We start from the raw sequence: 20,183 nt of genomic DNA, 5'->3' as shown, positions 1-20,183 counted from the left end.
TGCCAGATGCAAAGATGTTCAGGTGATCTAGTTTTCATCAACAAGAAGTAGAATGATGCGCTTATATCATCACTGTCCAAAAGTGGTCATTTGATGTTAATAGATTATGTTCACTAACAATACACTCTTGCCACAAATTGGACATTTTGAATTTTTTAAATACATAATAGGGGATTTTTTTTTTCCTAAGACACAGACATCAAGAATTAGCTTATGAATCTCAACAATGGTGACATGTTTCATGCTGCAATGCATCCTGGGAGCCATGAGTTTTATACTATTGTGGCTCCCAGCATGCATTGCAGCATGAAGCATGTCACCATTGTTGAGATTCATAAGCTGATTATTGATGTCTTTATTTAAAAAAAAAAAAAAAAAAAAAAAATCTCCTATTATGTATTTTAAAAATTCAAAATGTCCAATCTGTAGCAAGAGAGTATTGTTAGTGGATATAATCTATTAACATCAAATGACCACTTTTGAACAGTGATGATATAAGCGCATTTTTTTGTACTATCTGCTGTTAAACACTATATCACCCAATCATCTTTTTTTGGCTTTCTTTGTAACAACTTGTTGATAAAAGCTGTTACAAACACCATAAACTTGCAAGAAGAGTCAAACTGCCCAACTGAAGGAAACACTCATCACTATAATGGTAATCATACATTTTCAATAAATCATCAACATCTAAACCTCTGTTAATTCTTAATAAGACCTTCTGTAGATGTCTGACAGAAATAAAGTCAGTCTGGGGTGTGTTTCCCGAAAGCATCGTTGGCCAGCTATGGTCGCAAGTTCCGTCGTTACCAATAGAGTTCAATGGACATTGCGATGAACTTGCGACCATAGTTGGCCAACGATGCTTTCGGGAAACACACCCCTGGTTAGTAATAAGTGAAGCTGGTAATGCTGTTTGTGGAGTTGTTGAATCCTCCTCTGCTTAGAACTTGTTAACAGCAGATGTTCATCATTAATGCCCAATCATCACTTAATTAATCACTTAAGTATCTCATTAAGTTTAACTCTGATTCAGAGTTATTTTAACTCTCTGTAGAGAGGGACCAAATGTTCTCTGAACAGAGTTAATTTTACTCTGGGGATTTTGCTGTGCAGCCGCAGCCACCATCCCAGTGACCGGCGAGCCTGAGCCCACCACGATACCAGCGCCAGCAAGGAGAGAGACAGAGACCGATCCTGAAGAAATGTCAGGTGTGTGAGCCGGCCGGACAGACGTCCGTCCCTGAGGGAATTCTGGTGGAGTTTGAGGGGATGAATTGGAGTCCTAGTCCCTCTACTGCGGCGGAGGAAGTTTCGCTCATTGGTTAGGAGAGTGAGTGTATCCTCCTGAGCTCGTTGTCACCCTGCACTGAACCCGTTAACGGAGTTACTGATGTCTGTGTTTCCACCCTGCCTCCCACTCCCACCTCGTCTATATGTTTCGAGTCAGCCTAGTGAAAAATGTCTGCCTGTTCTGTGTTGGCCAAGAGGGTCATTCCTGAGAGATATGCTTTTCCTGTGTCAACCTAGAAATGTATCTGTGAAATCCCTGTCTGCTCTGCCCTGTACTTCAGCCCTGTCTGCACTGTCTCAGACATTCAGCTACTCCCACGCTGGCTCCGTATTAGTGCTTGGACTCGCCTCAAGCTTAGTATTTGTCAGTACATTCCTGGAGTGTCAACTCTCTAGCTTAGCCCAGAACTTTCTGTGCCGGTCACTCTACCTCGGCCTGTCGACTCCACTGTGGCTCCTCGTCCCCTTGGCTGCACCCGGGACCATCATCCCTACAGCTTCACCATGCTTTCTCATCCCCTTGGCTCTGCCTTGGTCAGTTGTTGCTCTGCCTGCACCATGGACTTCAGGGCCTTCAGCTGTTCTTTGTCCCTCCAGACCTTCGGCTCTGTCAGGCTTCTCCTTCCTTCGAGCTTCATCTTGGTCCTCGGTCGCTCCACCTTCGCCTCAGTCCTCCACCACGCCGGATTCACCTCGGGTTGCTCTTCGCTGTGGCTCCGCCCTGCCCTCCAGGATCTATGGCATCGCCCCGTTTCTTCAGTTATTCATCTCCGCCTGGGTCTCCACCGACTGCAGCTACATCTTGTTCGGTTGTCCCTCTGGTTCAGCAGGTCAAGTCTCCACCATGGCTCCTCCCTCCCTCGACTCCACCATGGGCTTTCATTCTGGTTCTCGTGCTGGGGATTCCACCCAGGCTCCTCCCACCTCCTGTCTTCTCTGCCATGGTTCATACCGTCTTCAGTTCATCCCTGGCTCCTATGTTTATATATGGTTCCTGTCCTGTGTCGCCCTCCTGAGCCCCCTCATGCCCTCCTCCTGAGCCCCCTCCTGCCCGCCTCTGTTGTTTCGTCTTGTATTTCAGTTCTGTGTCCCAGTTTTCTGTGTTCTAGTTAGTTTATATGGTTTGATTCTTTTGCACACCTGTTGTCTATTTGGTTAATTCACTTGGTCTTTCTATTTGTCTTGTCTCATTTGTTTCCTGGTATCCTGAGTATATCGAGTTCTGTTAAATAAATACACTGCTGCGAATAGATCCGTTTCATCAACTTTAATTTCAACCTGACGGTGACAACTGCCCCAGTAGCAGCTTTTGTAAAAAAATAAAAATAATAATCTGAATTTTTGGACCGTTTTCCATGTCTCTGATTACATGTTTACTGGTGCAAGGGTAGGGCAAACTGTCACTCACATGAGATTGACTAATAGCAATCCAAAACAATTCCCCCAAGACAAAATAATATCCCACCCTATATTTTTCTATTCAAAGAATCTTAAAAAAAATGTAAACGATTTCCACAAAAATATTAAGCAACACAACTTTATTTCAGCATTAATAATATTAAGAAATCTTTCTTAAGCATCAAATCATCATATTAGAATGATTTATAAAGAGCAATGATGCTGAAAATGCAGCTTTGATCACAGGAATACATTAATTGCATTTTAAAATATATTAAAATAGAAATGTAATATTTATAACATTTTGTTTATACTGTGTTTCTGAACAAATAAATGCAGCCTTGGTGAGCATAATGTTAATGTTTTTAAAATGAACACCCCTTACCAACCCCAAGCTTTTAGAATGTTTGTGTGTATATATATGTATTTACTGTGCTAAGGTTGCTAAGTTGTTGTGAGTAGTTGTTAGGTAGCGTGGTTGTATGCTAAGATGTTATGGATGGTGCTCCAGTGCTGTTAAAATAAAGCTATTGAGATAAGCTGTTTCAGGATTTTGCTGAGCACTTTTGTTTTAGACAGACTATTAACGGTCTCTGCTGTGTTCATGAGGCAACACATAGCTCATGTGTGTTGTGGCCGTGAGCCCCTTTTCCAAGTGATAAAAGGCATTACATTGTGTCACACGATAACAAGCCCATCTAAATCTAAATTTCCATGTGCTGCAGAAGAGCCGTGCTACTGAAATAGAGTTTAACAGGCAGCTAAAGCAGAAAGACAATAGAGTATTAGTGTTGGTCACTGATTCTTCATTGTGTTGAATGTGCTCTGATTTTGTGATCATGACATCTTTTTTCATGTGGGCAGCAGGACATCCTGTGTTTGGGATGGTGTGCTAAACCAGAGCTAATTCACTGAAAAAGACTAAACTGGTGTGCTGATGTGTGCTGGCGTGGCAAGGTAGACGCCCAATTATGCTCAAACATACAGCATGAATCATTTAGCACTGTTAATTCAAGAGTTCCCTCAGGCAAGTGAGGAAATAAACTGCCATGAACAGAGGCTTTCGCTCAAAAGCGTCACACAAATGCGGTGAATGTGACAGCTTCAATTAATTCTCTCATCCAAGGCATCACAGCTTGTTTTGACAAGTAATTTAGGAGTGTAGAGAAAGAAATAAATTTTTACTCAGTTCTTGTCTCTGATAATGTAGAGATGAAGCATTATACTAATTTATCATCAACACAAACCTCTGCCTCTTTATAGACTGTACACAGTCTCACTGCACCCAATATCCTCACTGCAAACTTAGAGCAACATCTAGTGGTCAAACTCGCATACTGCAATCTAACAGCAGTGCTCATTGGCCAGTGAGACAGATACTCTTATCTGATATTTAGAATCAGAACCTTGATATCTAGAGGCATTGACATTTGGTTTTAACTCATTCTCTTTGAACGAGTTTAATCACAGACTTTCTGTCATGTGCCATTTTGCCATGTGCCATGTCATTTTGCGATATTCTTGTCTTTCCTATTGTGACGTATATCCGGGTGAAACAACTTCTCAAAGATGAAAATATATAGGGTGGGGCTTGATTGTGTCCAATTAATTTGGATGGTTGTGGTTTGCTATTGGTGGATCTCATGTGAGTGACAGGTTGCCCCGTCCTCGTGCCAGTAAACATGGTAAACGCCAGTAAAAAAAAAAAAGAAAAAAAAAAAAGATGTGCACGGATAATTCATTTGTAATAAATAATGCAATATACCATAAAAAATAAGAATGGACCATTTTGATTTCATGCTGAATTTAGTAAGTAACTGAAAGCACTGAAAGTGCACGTACTGTAAAATAAAGTGCAACCAAAACATGCCTAAAAACACAGTAATACCATGGTACATACCGCCACAAACAGTGTTGTTATTGTAAACTAAAACTATGAACTGTTAATTGAAATAAAGCTGAAATTAAAATTAAAAACTAGATGGCACAAACTTAAACTTATAAAAAAAGAAAAGTAGAACCATTGCCTTGGCGACTAACTGAAACAAAACAAGTTTTAAGCTTAAGTACTAAAACTAGCCAACTACAACTAAAACTAAAATACATTCAAGCTAAACAGAATATGACAAAATAACATACATAAAAGAAATTACTAAAACTTTAACTAAAATTAAAATGAAAACTGAAAGTGTAAAAATAAAAACTATTAGTTTCAGTACTATAAAGCAACACTAAATAACTTTTTTTGTTTACCTTAAAATAATGTTTCCGAAATCGTTTTTAGTGGTTCATCAAGTCGTAACAGGGTGAACGGCACTTCTGCATTCGCTTTGCGGCCCTATATCTGCTATAACTGCACTATGAAAGTTTGCCAGATCGGGTCGCGTTTCTGTAGTTCGAATGAGACATAAGAAAACTACAAATTTGACTTGCTTTACGGCAAGCGTTACAATAGTAATTTTTGATGTCGCAATACATCATACTTTCATAAAATCATGCGACATACTCTACCTTGTCTGTGGACATCGTTCTAAAGCCGGGCAATTCCGCTTACAACCTGTAGGGTGACCGAAGGTGACCGAAGAGTTATTTAGTGTTGCTTTAATATGCATAATAGTAAAATAACACCGGCCAAAAACATGGAATTACCATGCCCAAAAATATGGAATTAATTACCATGGTGCGTGTCAAAAAACTGTTCACAGCAGAACAAATTGGTAGAGCTTGACAGTTCAACCACACTCTAACCGTACCCATAATAACCCTATTGCTAAACATAACTCCACCCAATGGGTTCAGAGAGGTGGAGCTGGACTAGGTTAAGCTCCACCCATTATGTCCAGTGAGGGGGAGATAGACGTCATTTGGCTCTGCAGTGAGCAGCACATAAAAATGTGTTTTTTCTATGGTATGTGTTCAAAACCATAGTAATATCTAAAAATGTCCAATGAATACACGGTATAACAATAGTTACCATGTCAAGAAATTTGATATCATGGTACCATAACCAAAAAAAACCAAGGAGTGCTACCATGGTACTTTTGGTGTTAGTGCTGGACGGATGCCACACCGTAGATTGTCTTCTTAATCTTATATATCGTTGTGATGTCTTCAGCACAGCACTGAAACAGGAGGCCTTTGAAGCCGTAAACAGAATGGCAATGTTTTCAAGGGCCTGGACGAACCAAGCGTTCAAATACACACATCCTGAGGAAGGAACACGTTTCCTGATCTACGTTAAACAAAGAAAGGCGGTTCCTTGTGATAAGTGCGAGCATTCCACCCTTCTCTCCATCCTCAACGTCCTTCACATTCATGAACACTCACCTGTGAAGATGAGCGTGTGTCTTCTCTGGCTCGGCCTGAGCGCTCTGTGTAAGGACACTCTGGAAAGATTCAGACCATCATCATCTCATCCTCATCCTCTTTTTATTCATTTGTCTCACCTCTTTCTCACTTTTGCTCTCATCCGCAGGGCAAGCGGCCGACACACAGGCAGGTAAGTCCTCAGTTTACGTTTTATTTGCATGTGAGGGAAACGTTTCGGTCACGACGACAGTTTTGGGGCTGTTGAGTTATTTTTACCTCTCTCAGATTCACCTGACCGCTTGATTTATATAGTTGGGCAAAGGGAGCAGTGAAATATCATGACAGTTCTGTGCTTTTCTGGGACTTCTTGGATGTATTTTTAGTCAGAGCAGATCTGTGATTCGCTTGGATGCTTTGATCCTTCAGAGATATTTTGTCACACACTGTTTAGCCACTCACAGGAAGTTTGCGCTTCGTATAATAGCAAGATGTTTAGTCTGCGTTTAATTAGAGGCTCAAACAAGATCAGTGATGCAGAACCCACAAACTCTGTCGCTTTCTAATCAACCCACCGCCATTAACTTTGGGTTCGGATTATCCTTGTTTAATCAGATTTTAGTGGTGTTTACTGGGCTGACATGTACAGCGGAGAACTCTGGTTGTGTTTGTTGGCCAGGACGAGAGTTGTGCGGCAGAAATGCAGGCTCTGTGCTCCTCAGGGAATAATGTGTTGTGTTTGTTTATGTGCTTTCCTTCCTTCCTCTTCTTTCTGTTGAGAACGCCACTGCTCTCCACACTGTCAGTGTGGCCTTCTTTAAGACTTCAGGAAAAGAATGTGTTCTGCTCAAAGTAAACATACCGAGAGGAAGACTCTTTAGAAGTTTTCATCGCTTTACCCTTCACTGAGAAGACAATCCCAGAATTCACCCCTTGTGTTAAATAAGTGCACTTAATAGATTGTAGTGTACTTCAAATCTTAAAAGAATAGTTTAAAACATGCACTTGCATATAATATAATATTACTGAAATAAAAGCCACTTAAGTGTACTTAAAGAGAGTTTTCATGACTGTTTCTTAACACACTTAAATAGGCCTTTAAACCATGCACTTAGTAATAATGTCAAATTAAAGGTTTCACTTTAAAGTAAATTTTAAATCATTTTGTTTCAATAATATTTTGTCGTGCTTTAAAGAAGTACACTTATTTTGATGTGTTGACTAATATACTAAAGCACATGTAAAGTACTTGATTATGATTTTAACTTTAGTGTGTTATTCAATATTACATTTAAAGTTAATATATTTTAAATACTTCACCGTGTAACAATGTGTGATTACAAATTTATTTCAATATATTGCATACAAGTTTCAATATAAATTACAATAAATTATATTTTACTGAATAAATATGTTGTATATGATTACCTTAAAGACACTATAAACGTGTGACAGGAAGTTTGCAGAATTCACAGCAGATTTAACAAAAATTAGCTAAAATGATCTCAGAGCCAACATGTGTTTTTGAGAGTGCACTAAATTTGCATAATCTCTTCAAACAGAAAGGTTTAAAAACTTTTAAATAGCCATCTATTGTGTAACACTGCAGACGACAAAATGTTAATAATAAATGTGTAAAATAATTGGATTATATATATAAAAAATTATTAAATATATTAAATATAAGTTTCACAATTATTTACAAAATGATTAAAATCGTATTAATATGATATTAATAATATTACAATTTATTTAAAAATGTAATTCATATTATTGCTATATAATTATTTATAAAAATTCAGTTAAGTTAACAGCATATTCAATATACCAAACTTATATTGGTTAGATCGTAAATATACTGAACGTTTTTTTATGATCTGCTTATATTCTGTCCCAGACAGCAACATAGTGTCGGACCAGATCCAGCCCACATCTGGGCTGTGTGGAATCTACGTGTACCAGATGTGGGCTGGATCTGGGCCGACACCATGTTACTGTTGGGGGTTGCTTCATTAATGTTTTAATTTTTACGTTTTTTCTTTATGAAATATGGAATGTCTTTGACACGCCCACACAGTGTGTGTGTGTGTGTGTGTGTGTGTGTGTATATGCATGCGTGTGTGTCAGTGGTTCAGGTAAACCCTATGTTATTATGGGGACAAAATGTCCCTACAAAGATGGCAATGTCTGAAATCCTTGTCCTTCAGGGGACATTTTTTGGTCCATGAGCAAGACAGCCTAAAATGTGAAAATGTAGAAAGTTTTCTGTGAAGGGTAGAGTTAGAGTTAGGACCCTTAGGCGCTTCGGGGGATCAAGTGTGTGTGTGTGTGTGTGTGTGTGTGTGTGTGTGTGTGTGTGTGTGCGCACAGGTTTGGCTATACTTGTGAGGGCTAAATGTCTACACTTATTAAATAAAATATTATGACAAGCGACTAGTGAGAACATTTTACTGGTCCTCATTAATTAAAAAGGTGTAGCGAATTAGCTTACAGTATGTTACCGTAAAAATACCATGGAAGGTAACTCATATAATTTGGGAAACCGATTGCTTTAAACAGTTCGAGTTCAAAAACTTGTATTTATACTGATATTACTGTGAACTGACTTAATTTGAGTCCACTGAAAATTAATATCTCTTTATATAAATCTGCAAACACCTAATGTGTAATAGTGAATTAATTAAAAACATGATTCCAACTAAAGTCTTAGCAGTTCGTATAGCGAACAATAGCACACGTATGTGCTAAAGTACTTAGCAAGGAGACTGTCACTGTATCAGCAACTACACAGTTAGTGCTTTTAAATAAAGAAACCAGCAGCAAACATCAGTGTTTCTCTGCTCATCTTTGACTGAAGCACAGGCTCTACTCTTCAGCACAATGGTGACCCACAAAACTAATTAATTAAACTAACAGATCTCTCCTATATCATCTGTGCAAAAACACATAAAACACTTCAGTTTAATATTTACTCTCCTTTTTAGTTATTGACTTTGCATAACTTTTTTTTCTATGAACTTTCACTAATATTTCAGTGAAATTAACTTCTTTTGTTTAATAAATCTGACTGTTACATTTTACAGTATATTACTGTTTTTCCTTGATTTTACAGTAATATATAAATTGCTGTTTTTCTACAGTTATATGCCGTAAATTAATTTACAGTTGATTACTGTTAAAATACACTTCACTTTTATTTTATTTTACACATTTAACCCTTTAACCTCAAACTGTTTAGCCACTCACAGGAAGTTTGCGCTTCGTATAATAGCAAGATGTTTAGTCTGCGTTTAATTAAAGGCTTGTCGTAGAAATTTTAAACTGTATATTAAACTAACCATGTTTCTAACATCTAACCTTATTTAACATCTAACATTGGAACAGGATGTACTGTATGAAACCAATGGAAAACTTGTGCCTTTGACCGTGTGCGTATGTATGTAAAAATAACACAGTTTTGGGAAATGAAACTAGACAGTCTGTTAGAATCTTGTGATTACAGATGAAGTCAACGCAAGATCAGAGTTTGCTTTACCTAGTAACAGAGGGGTTTGCATATGAAGAACCAATCAGATAGTGGGGATATTATGTAATGCAGCCTGACATTATGTCTCTATACTATAAAAACTGTTGTATATGTGTTTTACGGTGGGATGTCTCAATGGAATTTGTCTGAGATCCTCCGGCCTTGATTCTTCTTGGGAGAGTTCTCTGAGAACTGCTCGAAGACTCTCCCGGCCGTTATTAAAGCATTTAGAGGACATTTGCTGAAAGTCTGTCTGTTCATTTCTGCTGCGCAGCAGGTCAGTTTAGGGAATCAAGTAAGTTAGAGTAAGAAACTCGGCCAGATGTCGACTGAAGACGCAAGAGCTGGAGTATAAAGGTTATTAAGTGTCGATTGTAGACGCTCTGTGTCGATGAGTAGACGCAACAGTTTTATTATTTATTAAGTGTCGACAGTAGACGCAACAGTTTTATTTTAGATAGTCAGGTTAGAGTTTTATTCCTTTACAGGCTCAAACAAGATCAGTGATGCAGAACCCACAAACTCTGTCGCTTTCTAATCAACCCACCACCATTAACTTTGGGTTCGGATTATCCTTGTTTAATCAGATTTTAGTGGTGTTTACTGGGCTGACATGTACAGCGGAGAACTCTGGTTGTGTTTGTTGGCCAGGACGAGAGTTGTGCGGCAGAAATGCAGGCTCTGTGCTCCTCAGGGAATAATGTGTTGTGTTTGTTTATGTGCTTTCCTTCCTTCCTCTTCTTTCTGTTGAGAACGCCACTGCTCTCCACACTGTCAGTGTGGCCTTCTTTAAGACTTCAGGAAAAGAATGTGTTCTGCTCAAAGTAAACATACCGAGAGGAAGACTCTTTAGAAGTTTTCATCGCTTTACCCTTCACTGAGAAGACAATCCCAGAATTCACCCCTTGTGTTAAATAAGTGCACTTAATAGATTGTAGTGTACTTCAAATCTTAAAAGAATAGTTTAAAACATGTACTTGCATATAATACAATATTACTGAAATAAATGCCACTTCAGTGTTCTTAAAGAGAGACACTTTCATGACTGTTTCTTAACACACCTAAATAGGCCTAAAACATGCACTTAGTAATAATGTCAAATTAAAAGTACATTTTAAATCATTGTTTCAATAATATGTTGATGTGCTTTTAAGAAGTACACTTATTTTGATGTGTTGACTAACATAAGCACATGTAAAGTACTTGATTATGATTTTAACTTTAGTGTGTTATCCAATATTACATTTAAAGTTAATATATTTTAAATACTTCACCGTGTAACAATGTGTGATTACAAATTTATTTCAATATATTACATACAAGTTTCAATATAAATTACAATAAATTATATTTTACTGAATAAATATGTTGTATATGATTACCTTAAAGACACTATAAACGTGTGACAGGAAGTTTGCAGAATTCACAGCAGATTTAACAAAAATTAGCTAAAATTATCTCAGACCCAACACGTGTTTTTGAGAGTGCACTAAATTTGCATAATCTCTTCAAACAGAAAGGTTTAAAAGCTTTTATACAGCCATCTATTGTGTAACACTGCAGACGACAAAATGTTAATAATAAATGTGTAAAATAATTGGATTATATATATACAATTATTAAATATATATATTTTTTATAATGCACCTTTCAAAAACACTGTGTTTCACAATTATTTACAAAATGATTAAAATCGTATTAATATGATATTAATAATATTACAATTTATTTAAAAATGTAATTAATATTATTGCTATATAATTATTTATAAAAATTATGTTGGTTAGATCGTAAATATACTGAACGTTTTTTATGATCTGCTTATATTCTGTCCCACACACGGTGTGTGTGTGTGTGTGTGTGTGTGTGTGTGTGTGTGTATGCATGCGTGTGTGTCAGTGGTTCAGTTATGTTATGGGGACAAAATGTCCCTACAAAGATGGCAATATCCGAAATCCTTGTCCTTCAGGGGACATTTTTTGGTCCATGAGCAAGACAGCTGAAAATGTGAAAATGTAGAAAGTTTTCTGTGAAGGGTAGGGTTAGAGTTAGGGGATCAAGTGTGTGTGTGTGTGTGTGTGTGTGTGTGTGTGTGTGTGTGTGTGTGTGTGTGTGTGTGCGCGCACAGGTTTGGCTATACTTGTGAGGGCTAAATGTCTACACTTATTAAATGAACTCAGAAGACAAGGAAGTATTGTTGCGCTCAGATGAAGGCTAGTTGTAAGTACAGGTGCGTGAAAACCAATAAAGTGTGAAAGAGACTGTAGAAGGTTCGCACTCTGAAAAAACTAGACAAAGTCTTTAACAAAAAGAATCAATTATTTTAATAGAGCAAGAGCAGACGTTTCAGCCATCCAGCTTTTCTCAATGCTCATAATGAATCAACAACAGACATGCAGTCAATTAATACCCAATAGTTAATCAGGAAACAATGAACAGGTGCAGAGGGAGGGGCTTCAGCCCAGACCCAGAGAACAAATAGAAACACAATTCTTTTAATAGAAAAGTTAACAATAATTATCTCTAAAAAAGAATTAGAAGCATTTACAGAAAACATGAATAGTTTATCTCTTCATTCATCCCTTTCGGGAAAAGACTGTTAAGTTCATAAATCCAAAAAGATTCTCTCTGTAACAGTTTTTTATCTACATCACCACCTCTCCTTTTAGGCAAAACTCTTTCAATGCCCAGAAATTTCAGGTCAGAAATTGCATGCTTAGCTAATTGAAAATGTTGAGAAACAGACGAAGTTGCATCACATCTTCTGATTGCACTCAAATGTTCCAAAATTCTCGTTCGTAAAGCCCTGATAGTTTTGCCTACATACAACAATGGGCAAGGGCAAATCAAAATGTACACCACGTGGGTAGATTTACATGTAATCAATTGCTTGATTTTATATATCTTACGTGTGTGCGGATGTGTGAAAGACTGGAGTTTGAGGTAATGTGAACAGGAAGTGCAACTTTTGCATGGAAAATTACCCTGGGCATTAGAAAGAGTACCAGAAGGAGGCGTGGCAATATCAGCATGGACCAACCTATCTCTAAGGTTTGAGCTTCTAGAAAAGACACAGAGAGGCAAATTTTGAAAAAGTTCATTCAGTTGATAGTCACTTTTAATTATATGCCAATGAGAATTAACAATGTTTGTAATTTCTCTGCTCAAAGGACTATGGGTCAGTTTTAGAATGCAGCGATTCTCATTTTGTTTGGAGACCAAATTAGACGAATGTGTACCAAAGGCACGTACTTTGTTTAGTGCTGTATCAAGCCAACTGTTGGGATATCCCCTCGAGTTGAAATCTCTATATAGAAGTCTTGCTTTTACCTCAAAATCATTTTTGTCAGAGCAGATACGATGCAATCTGGTGAACTGACTGAAAGGCAGACCACGTTTCAGGGATGTTGGGTGAGCACTTGTGGCATGAAGTAGGCTATTTTTCTCTGTGTCTTTCCTATATAAAGAAGAAACAATATGTCCATCAATAACAGAAATACAGGTATCTAAAAAGTTCACACTAGTGGCACTTGCTGTATAGGTGTACTTAATAGAAGATCTTAAGCAATTAAACAAGACATTGACGAGATTCAAATCTCCATCATTGATTCCCATGATGAGACTGTGTTCAAACAACATACTGAGCTTCTTGAGAAGTCTTTGGCAAAATTCAGACAGGATCTACAACAAATTAAGATAAGAAAATTTCGCAGAGACACAATGGATTACAGGGATAACCAAGTTTACATATGGCTAAATCAGACCAAAACAACCAGGCCCCTTCGCAAAGTCCGTTTTGAAGATGGTGCCTCTGTGACCTCAGCATCTAGTGTCGAGAGTGATTTTTTAGGCGGACAGTCCAGCGACACCGACAGCCTCCAAAGTGGCATACGTCCACGTCTAAGAAGACGCGCCGAGGTCGACGAGGCAGCAAGACCAGACAGCAAATCCACATCAATGGTGAGGAAGCAGAGCCGGAAAAAGACGACTTAATCTTCAACCTTACAGGCAACACTCTACACCCAGACGAAGTAAGCCTTTTAAATAAGGGTTTGAGTTTTGTCCCTAACAAACCTGCTGATTCCTTTGTTACCAAAATAGAACTGTTTAAATTTTTTCGTAATCTGAGACTGAAAACCTATTACAAGGATACTACAACTACCTCTTCTCAGATGTACAACAAACAGGAGCGAGGTAAATTTAAACCTACAAGTACTTTTTGCCCTCCTATTTCTAACCCCTCATTGGACACTTTTTGTAGACTTGTTGAACGTGATGTTGAGCAGCTTTTTAGCAATCCTCATCCTCACAATGGCGTGAATAATTTGACATTTTCTGAAAGACAGGCCCTTGACAAACTTTGCAAAGATAAAAACATTGTGGTAAAGCCAGCTGATAAGGGAGGTGGTCTAGTAATTATGCCTAAAACCCTGTATGATCAGGAGGTTCTAAGACAATTACAAGACCTGACTTACTATAGAGCTTTGCCCATTGATCCTACCAGTAGATTTCAAAAGGAAATAGAACTATTCCTTCAGCAAGCTCACTCCTCCTCTCTTATCTCTGAACGAGAATTTCAATATTTGTTCAATCGTACCCCAACTAGACCAGCTTTCTATATTTTGCCTAAGGTTCATAAAAATCTATCTAATCCACCAGGTCGCCCAATTGTTGCAGGTAATAATAGTCTTACTGAACCTCTTTCTAATTTTGTAGACTTCATTCTTAGACCTTTGGTTACTTTGCTCCCAAGCTATCTCAAGGACACATCTGATTTCCTTAAATGTCTGTCTCAGATTGGTCATCTAAGTCAGGGTGTTTTGCTTGCTACTATGGATGTAACTTCTTTATATACAAACATTCCCCATACTGATGGTTTGACTGCCTTGAAGTATTTTCTTGATCTTCGGACTAATGATGATGGTCTACCTACTAAATTCATTGTAGATATGTCTGAATTAGTGCTCACTAAAAACTATTTTTTATTTGAACATCAATATTACCTTCAGATCAGTGGCACAGCTATGGGTGCCACTATGGCCCCTGACTATGCCAATTTATATCTTGGTTTTTTGGAAGAACAGTATGTGTTCAATAATAATCCTTTTCTGGAGAAGATAATATTGTTCAAGAGATACATTGACGACTGTTTTGTGATTTTTCATGGCTCATTATCTGAATTTGAACTGTTTGTCTTATACATGAATTGCTTAAGATCTTCTATTAAGTACACCTATACAGCAAGTGCCACTAGTGTGAACTTTTTAGATACCTGTATTTCTGTTATTGATGGACATATTGTTTCTTCTTTATATAGGAAAGACACAGAGAAAAATAGCCTACTTCATGCCACAAGTGCTCACCCAACATCCCTGAAACGTGGTCTGCCTTTCAGTCAGTTCACCAGATTGCATCGTATCTGCTCTGACAAAAATGATTTTGAGGTAAAAGCAAGACTTCTATATAGAGATTTCAACTCGAGGGGATATCCCAACAGTTGGCTTGATACAGCACTAAACAAAGTACGTGCCTTTGGTACACATTCGTCTAATTTGGTCTCCAAACAAAATGAGAATCGCTGCATTCTAAAACTGACCCATAGTCCTTTGAGCAGAGAAATTACAAACATTGTTAATTCTCATTGGCATATAATTAAAAGTGACTATCAACTGAATGAACTTTTTCAAAATTTGCCTCTCTGTGTCTTTTCTAGAAGCTCAAACCTTAGAGATAGGTTGGTCCATGCTGATATTGCCACGCCTCCTTCTGGTACTCTTTCTAATGCCCAGGGTAATTTTCCATGCAAAAGTTGCACTTCCTGTTCACATTACCTCAAACTCCAGTCTTTCACACATCCGCACACACGTAAGATATATAAAATCAAGCAATTGATTACATGTAAATCTACCCACGTGGTGTACATTTTGATTTGCCCTTGCCCATTGTTGTATGTAGGCAAAACTATCAGGGCTTTACGAACGAGAATTTTGGAACATTTGAGTGCAATCAGAAGATGTGATGCAACTTCGTCTGTTTCTCAACATTTTCAATTAGCTAAGCATGCAATTTCTGACCTGAAATTTCTGGGCATTGAAAGAGTTTTGCCTAAAAGGAGAGGTGGTGATGTAGATAAAAAACTGTTACAGAGAGAATCTTTTTGGATTTATGAACTTAACAGTCTTTTCCCGAAAGGGATGAATGAAGAGATAAACTATTCATGTTTTCTGTAAATGCTTCTAATTCTTTTTTAGAGATAATTATTGTTAACTTTTCTATTAAAAGAATTGTGTTTCTATTTGTTCTCTGGGTCTGGGCTGAAGCCCCTCCCTCTGCACCTGTTAATTGTTTCCTGATTAACTATTGGGTATTAATTGACTGCATGTCTGTTGTTGATTCATTATGAGCATTGAGAATAGCTGGATGGCTGAAACGTCTGCTCTTGCTCTATTAAAATAATTGATTCTTTTTGTTAAAGACTTTGTCTAGTTTTTTCAGAGTGCGAACCTTCTACAGTCTCTTTTACACTTATTAAATAAAATATTATGACAAGCGACTAGTGAGAACATTTTACTGGTCCTCATTAATTAAAAAGGTGTAGCGAATTAGCTTACAGTATGTTACCGTAAAAATACCATGGAAGGTAATTCATATAATTTGGGAAACCGATTGCTTTAAACAGTTCGAGTTCAAAAACTTGTATTTATACTTATATAACTGTGAACTGACTCAATTTGAGTCCACTGAAAATTAATATCTCTTTATATAAATCTGCAAACACCTAATGTGTAATAGAATAAAAACATGATTTCAACTAAAGTCTTAGCAGTTCGTATAGCGAACAATAGCACACGTATGTGCTAAAGTACTTAGCAAGGAGACTGTCACTGTATCAGCAACTACACAGTTAGTGCTTTTAAATAAAGAAACCAGCAGCAAACATCAGTGTTTCTCTGCTCATCTTTGACTGAAGCACAGGCTCTACTCTTCAGCACAATGGTGACCCACAAAACTAATTAATTAAACTAACAGATCTCTCCTATATCATCTGTGCAAAAACACATAAAACACTTCAGTTTAATATTTACTCTCCTTTTTAGTTATTGACTTTGCATAACTTTTTTTCTATGAACTTTCACTAATATTTCAGTGAAATTAACTTCTTTTGTTTAATAAATCTGACTGTTACATTTTACAGTATATTACTGTTTTCCTTGATTTTACAGTAATATATAAATTGCTGTTTTTCTACAGTTATATGCCGTAAATTAATTTACAGTTGATTACTGTTAAAATACACTTCACTTTTATTTTATTTTACACATTTAACCCTTTAACCCCACTGCAAAATCATATAAATGAACACTTGTGTGTCCACACTACAGAGTGTTGGAGTAACACCAAAGCAGTGTTGAAGTTAATTATATAATTCAGTGATTAATTAACTGATGATCGAGCATTGTTGATGAACACCTGATGTTAACAAGCAGAATCACTGAAGGACAGAGGAACAACAAGAAGATAAAAAAGCGAAACACAAGAACTACAACTGACTTCAGCCACAGAATACATTAAATCTCTCAAGATCTCAGCAAAGGAGGATTAAACAACAGCTTAACTTATTACTAACCAGATTTACTTTATTTGTTTTATATACATCTACAGAAATTCCTATTGTGAATTAACAGAGATTTAGATGTTGTTTTGTTTCATTTGATGTTACCATTATGGTGATCAGTGTTTACTTTAGTCGGTCTCTTGACCCTTGACTTTAACATTAGTTTTTTCTTTGGCTGCTATAACTGTATGTTTTTTTAAGACACATTTGTTGTGGAAAAATCAAAGCCAACCAAAATGAGATCAGGTGTTGCTGATTATGATGTCATTACATAATGTTTGGATCACTGATCTAAGCCTGTGTCTAATCCCTTATTAAAAATGTGTAGATCATATTACTATACTGTGAAACTACAACAAAAGATCAAGCAGTGCTGCAAAATCAGTTATAAAGGATTTTTAAACTCATCATTCACAAAAAAAATGTTGAACTATGGCTTCAGTCAGACACACACAGACATCAAGAATCAGCCAATGAATCTCAACAATGGTGACAATCAACAAAAAATATCTGAACGTCACAAAACACGGTACTAAAAGTCAACACAAAACCAACAGCAAAAATAAAAGCAAAAAGTACAAATTAAATAAAATAACCAGACAATTCAGCTGCATAACTTATTTAACTATGCTGGTACCCAACACGCATTGCAGCATAAAACTTATGATTGTCACCATTGTTGAGATTCATTCGCCGATTCTTGATGCCTGTGTGTGTCTGGCTGATCTAGAAGTTCAAAATATTCTGAGTATAAACTTTTTAAAATCCTTCATATTTTCTGAATGTCATATCCCCGATAGATCTCGTTCTGTAAAATCACAATGACACCAACATCAAAAATACAAAACATCACCCACATAAAAACATTAGACAATAAATTAGATCAGTGAATCAGACCACTAAATGATGATTGTGACCATTAACAAACAGCCATTGTCATCTGATCCTGTTTTCTTTCAGCTTTTTTTGCCATAGCAAATCTATTTTAAAGACACAGCTGCAGCAGCCAAAGAAAAACTAATGTTCAAAAGTCAAGGGTCAAGAGCCCAACTAAAGCAAACACTGATCACCATCATGGTAACATCAAATGAAAATAAAATTACATCTTAATCTCTGCCACCTTTTAATAATAACTTCTGTAGACGTCTGACAGAAATAAAGTCAAACTGGTTAGTAATAAGTGAAGCTGGTAATGCTGTTTGTGGAGTTGTTTAATCCTCCTCTGCTGAGATCTTTTGCTAAGATATTCCCCCGGTTTCACAGACAAGGCTTAAGCCTAGTCTCAGACTAAAATGCATGATTGAGCTGTTTTAACAGAAAGAAACTTGCACTGACGTATCTTAAAATAAGTCAGTGCCATTGTTTTGTCTCAAGATAAACACCAGTGATGTTTTTTCTAAGGCACATTTATAAAAGTTAAATGTCTACTAAGGACTAATTCTGGCTTAATCTAAGCCCTGTCTGTGAAACCAGGCCTTAATGTCTTTTATCTTGATTTCATCATTTTTTTCTGTTCTTCTAGTTCCTCTTTCCTTCAGTGATTCGGATTGTTAACAGCAGGTGTTCATCAGTGTCTCAATTAACTTGATTAAATTAAATTAACTGAATTAACTATGGAATGATTTGCTCAGTCACGTGGACTATATTAGTGAACTAATGTAGAGAATAGTGAATGAGGGTATCTTCTTATCAACTCTTAAGAAAGGTTATTCTTCTGGTCATGAATTACTATAAAGTACTCAACAATATAAAAGCTTGAAGCTTAAGATCACACATTTAAGAGACTTTGTTAGGTGAGCATCAGACAGAGACAATCAAGCGTGGGTTTTAATACGAATACATACGACTATACTTAAACAAATAATACATTTAAACAGAATAAACAAAAAGTAAAGAAAGAAAGAGAGAGTAGATCACAGAATGGCAAATATCACAAACTGTTAACTTTTGAGAGCCAGCAAAGAATCAAATCACCTTAAGGCAGGGGCAAACAATCTTAAACTAATCTAAATATCGATAGAAATAGTACTTGCATGGATCTTTGGTGCTGAGCAAGCAAGCAAAGTTGCCAGAAAATCAGGGTAAGTTTCACCCAGAGATAAAAATGAATGAGCACAAGATTAAAACAAGGCAAGAAGCCGGAGATAAGACCAAGACAAAAAGCTAAGAACAAGACAAAAAAAGCAAAAGAATAAGACTAAGATACATAAGACTAAGACATAAGACTAAGATACACTGTAAAAAAAAATCCCGTAAAAAAACGGTAAATCTCTGGCAGCAAAGTTTCCAGACGGGTTCCGTTAAATTACAGCAAATAACCATTTCACAAAATTACAGGCAAAAACCGTAAAAATACAGAATTGACTTTACGGTCAAAATTAATTAAATTACAGTACATTACTGTTAATAATGGCTTATTAAACCATGGAAAAACAGATAAATTATGTCAAATTACATAAAAAGAACATTTAACTTTAAGGTTAAACTGTAAATTTAGGGGTTTATAAATTTATTTTATAATAATGCTCTGTCTATCTACAGTAATTATCTTTTAATATATAGTTTTTCTGTGTAAAATAACTATGAAGTTATGTATAAAAATGTAATAAGTCCATAAATTCAAATACAAAGTTTGTATATTTACAGTTTTAATTTTTTGCAGATCCAGTTTCACAACTTTGACCAATCTCTAATTAAGTACTTAATAATAGCAAATGTACAGTCAATTTCTGTTAAATTAACTAAACGTACAAGTACGGAATACCTGCACATTTACAGTATTACTCATTAAACAAACACTGAACATCAAGATACGTGAATGATAGGAAATACAGGCTTAGTATATCATTTAGAACATGTAAAAATATCCACATTAAAAGACAATTGCTGTATGCCTTTATACTCTAATATAACTTATTTCAAATAGTTAATATTACATTTTATCCAAAGTGACTTAAAATTAAGAGAACAATAGAAGCAACAAGTGCAGCGACAAGTCCCAGTTAGTGTAGCACAGTACACAAGTTCATTTATTTATTATTAAAA

The 20,183-nt window shown here is 36.5% G+C and overlaps 1 protein-coding gene across 6 annotated transcripts in view; it reads left to right on the top strand.

Annotated features, from left to right (window-relative positions):
- The first annotated feature begins 5,805 nt into the window (after positions 1-5,805).
- pecam1a (platelet and endothelial cell adhesion molecule 1a) overlaps positions 5,806-20,183 on the top strand; it is a 30,152-nt gene continuing 15,774 nt past the window's right edge. For 4 of the 6 annotated variants that reach the window (XM_084402086.1, XM_084402085.1, XM_084402084.1 and 1 more), the window contains exons 1-2: positions 5,832-6,066; positions 6,167-6,190. In XM_084402086.1, the coding sequence (XP_084258212.1) occupies positions 5,847-6,066; positions 6,167-6,190 (244 nt within the window). In that variant the 5' untranslated portion in view covers positions 5,832-5,846. Of the gene's footprint in view, positions 6,067-6,166; positions 6,191-20,183 lie in introns of all 6 variants that reach the window. The other 2 variants (XM_084402083.1, XM_084402088.1) reach the window with 2 other exon arrangements.

This window comes from Rutilus rutilus (genome assembly GCF_951802725.1).
Source record: "Rutilus rutilus genome assembly, chromosome: 1".
In the NCBI taxonomy this organism is placed as follows: domain Eukaryota; kingdom Metazoa; phylum Chordata; class Actinopteri; order Cypriniformes; family Leuciscidae; genus Rutilus; species Rutilus rutilus.
Note: the sequence above shows the minus strand (reverse complement) of the source record. Positions and strands in the feature narration are given on the sequence as shown.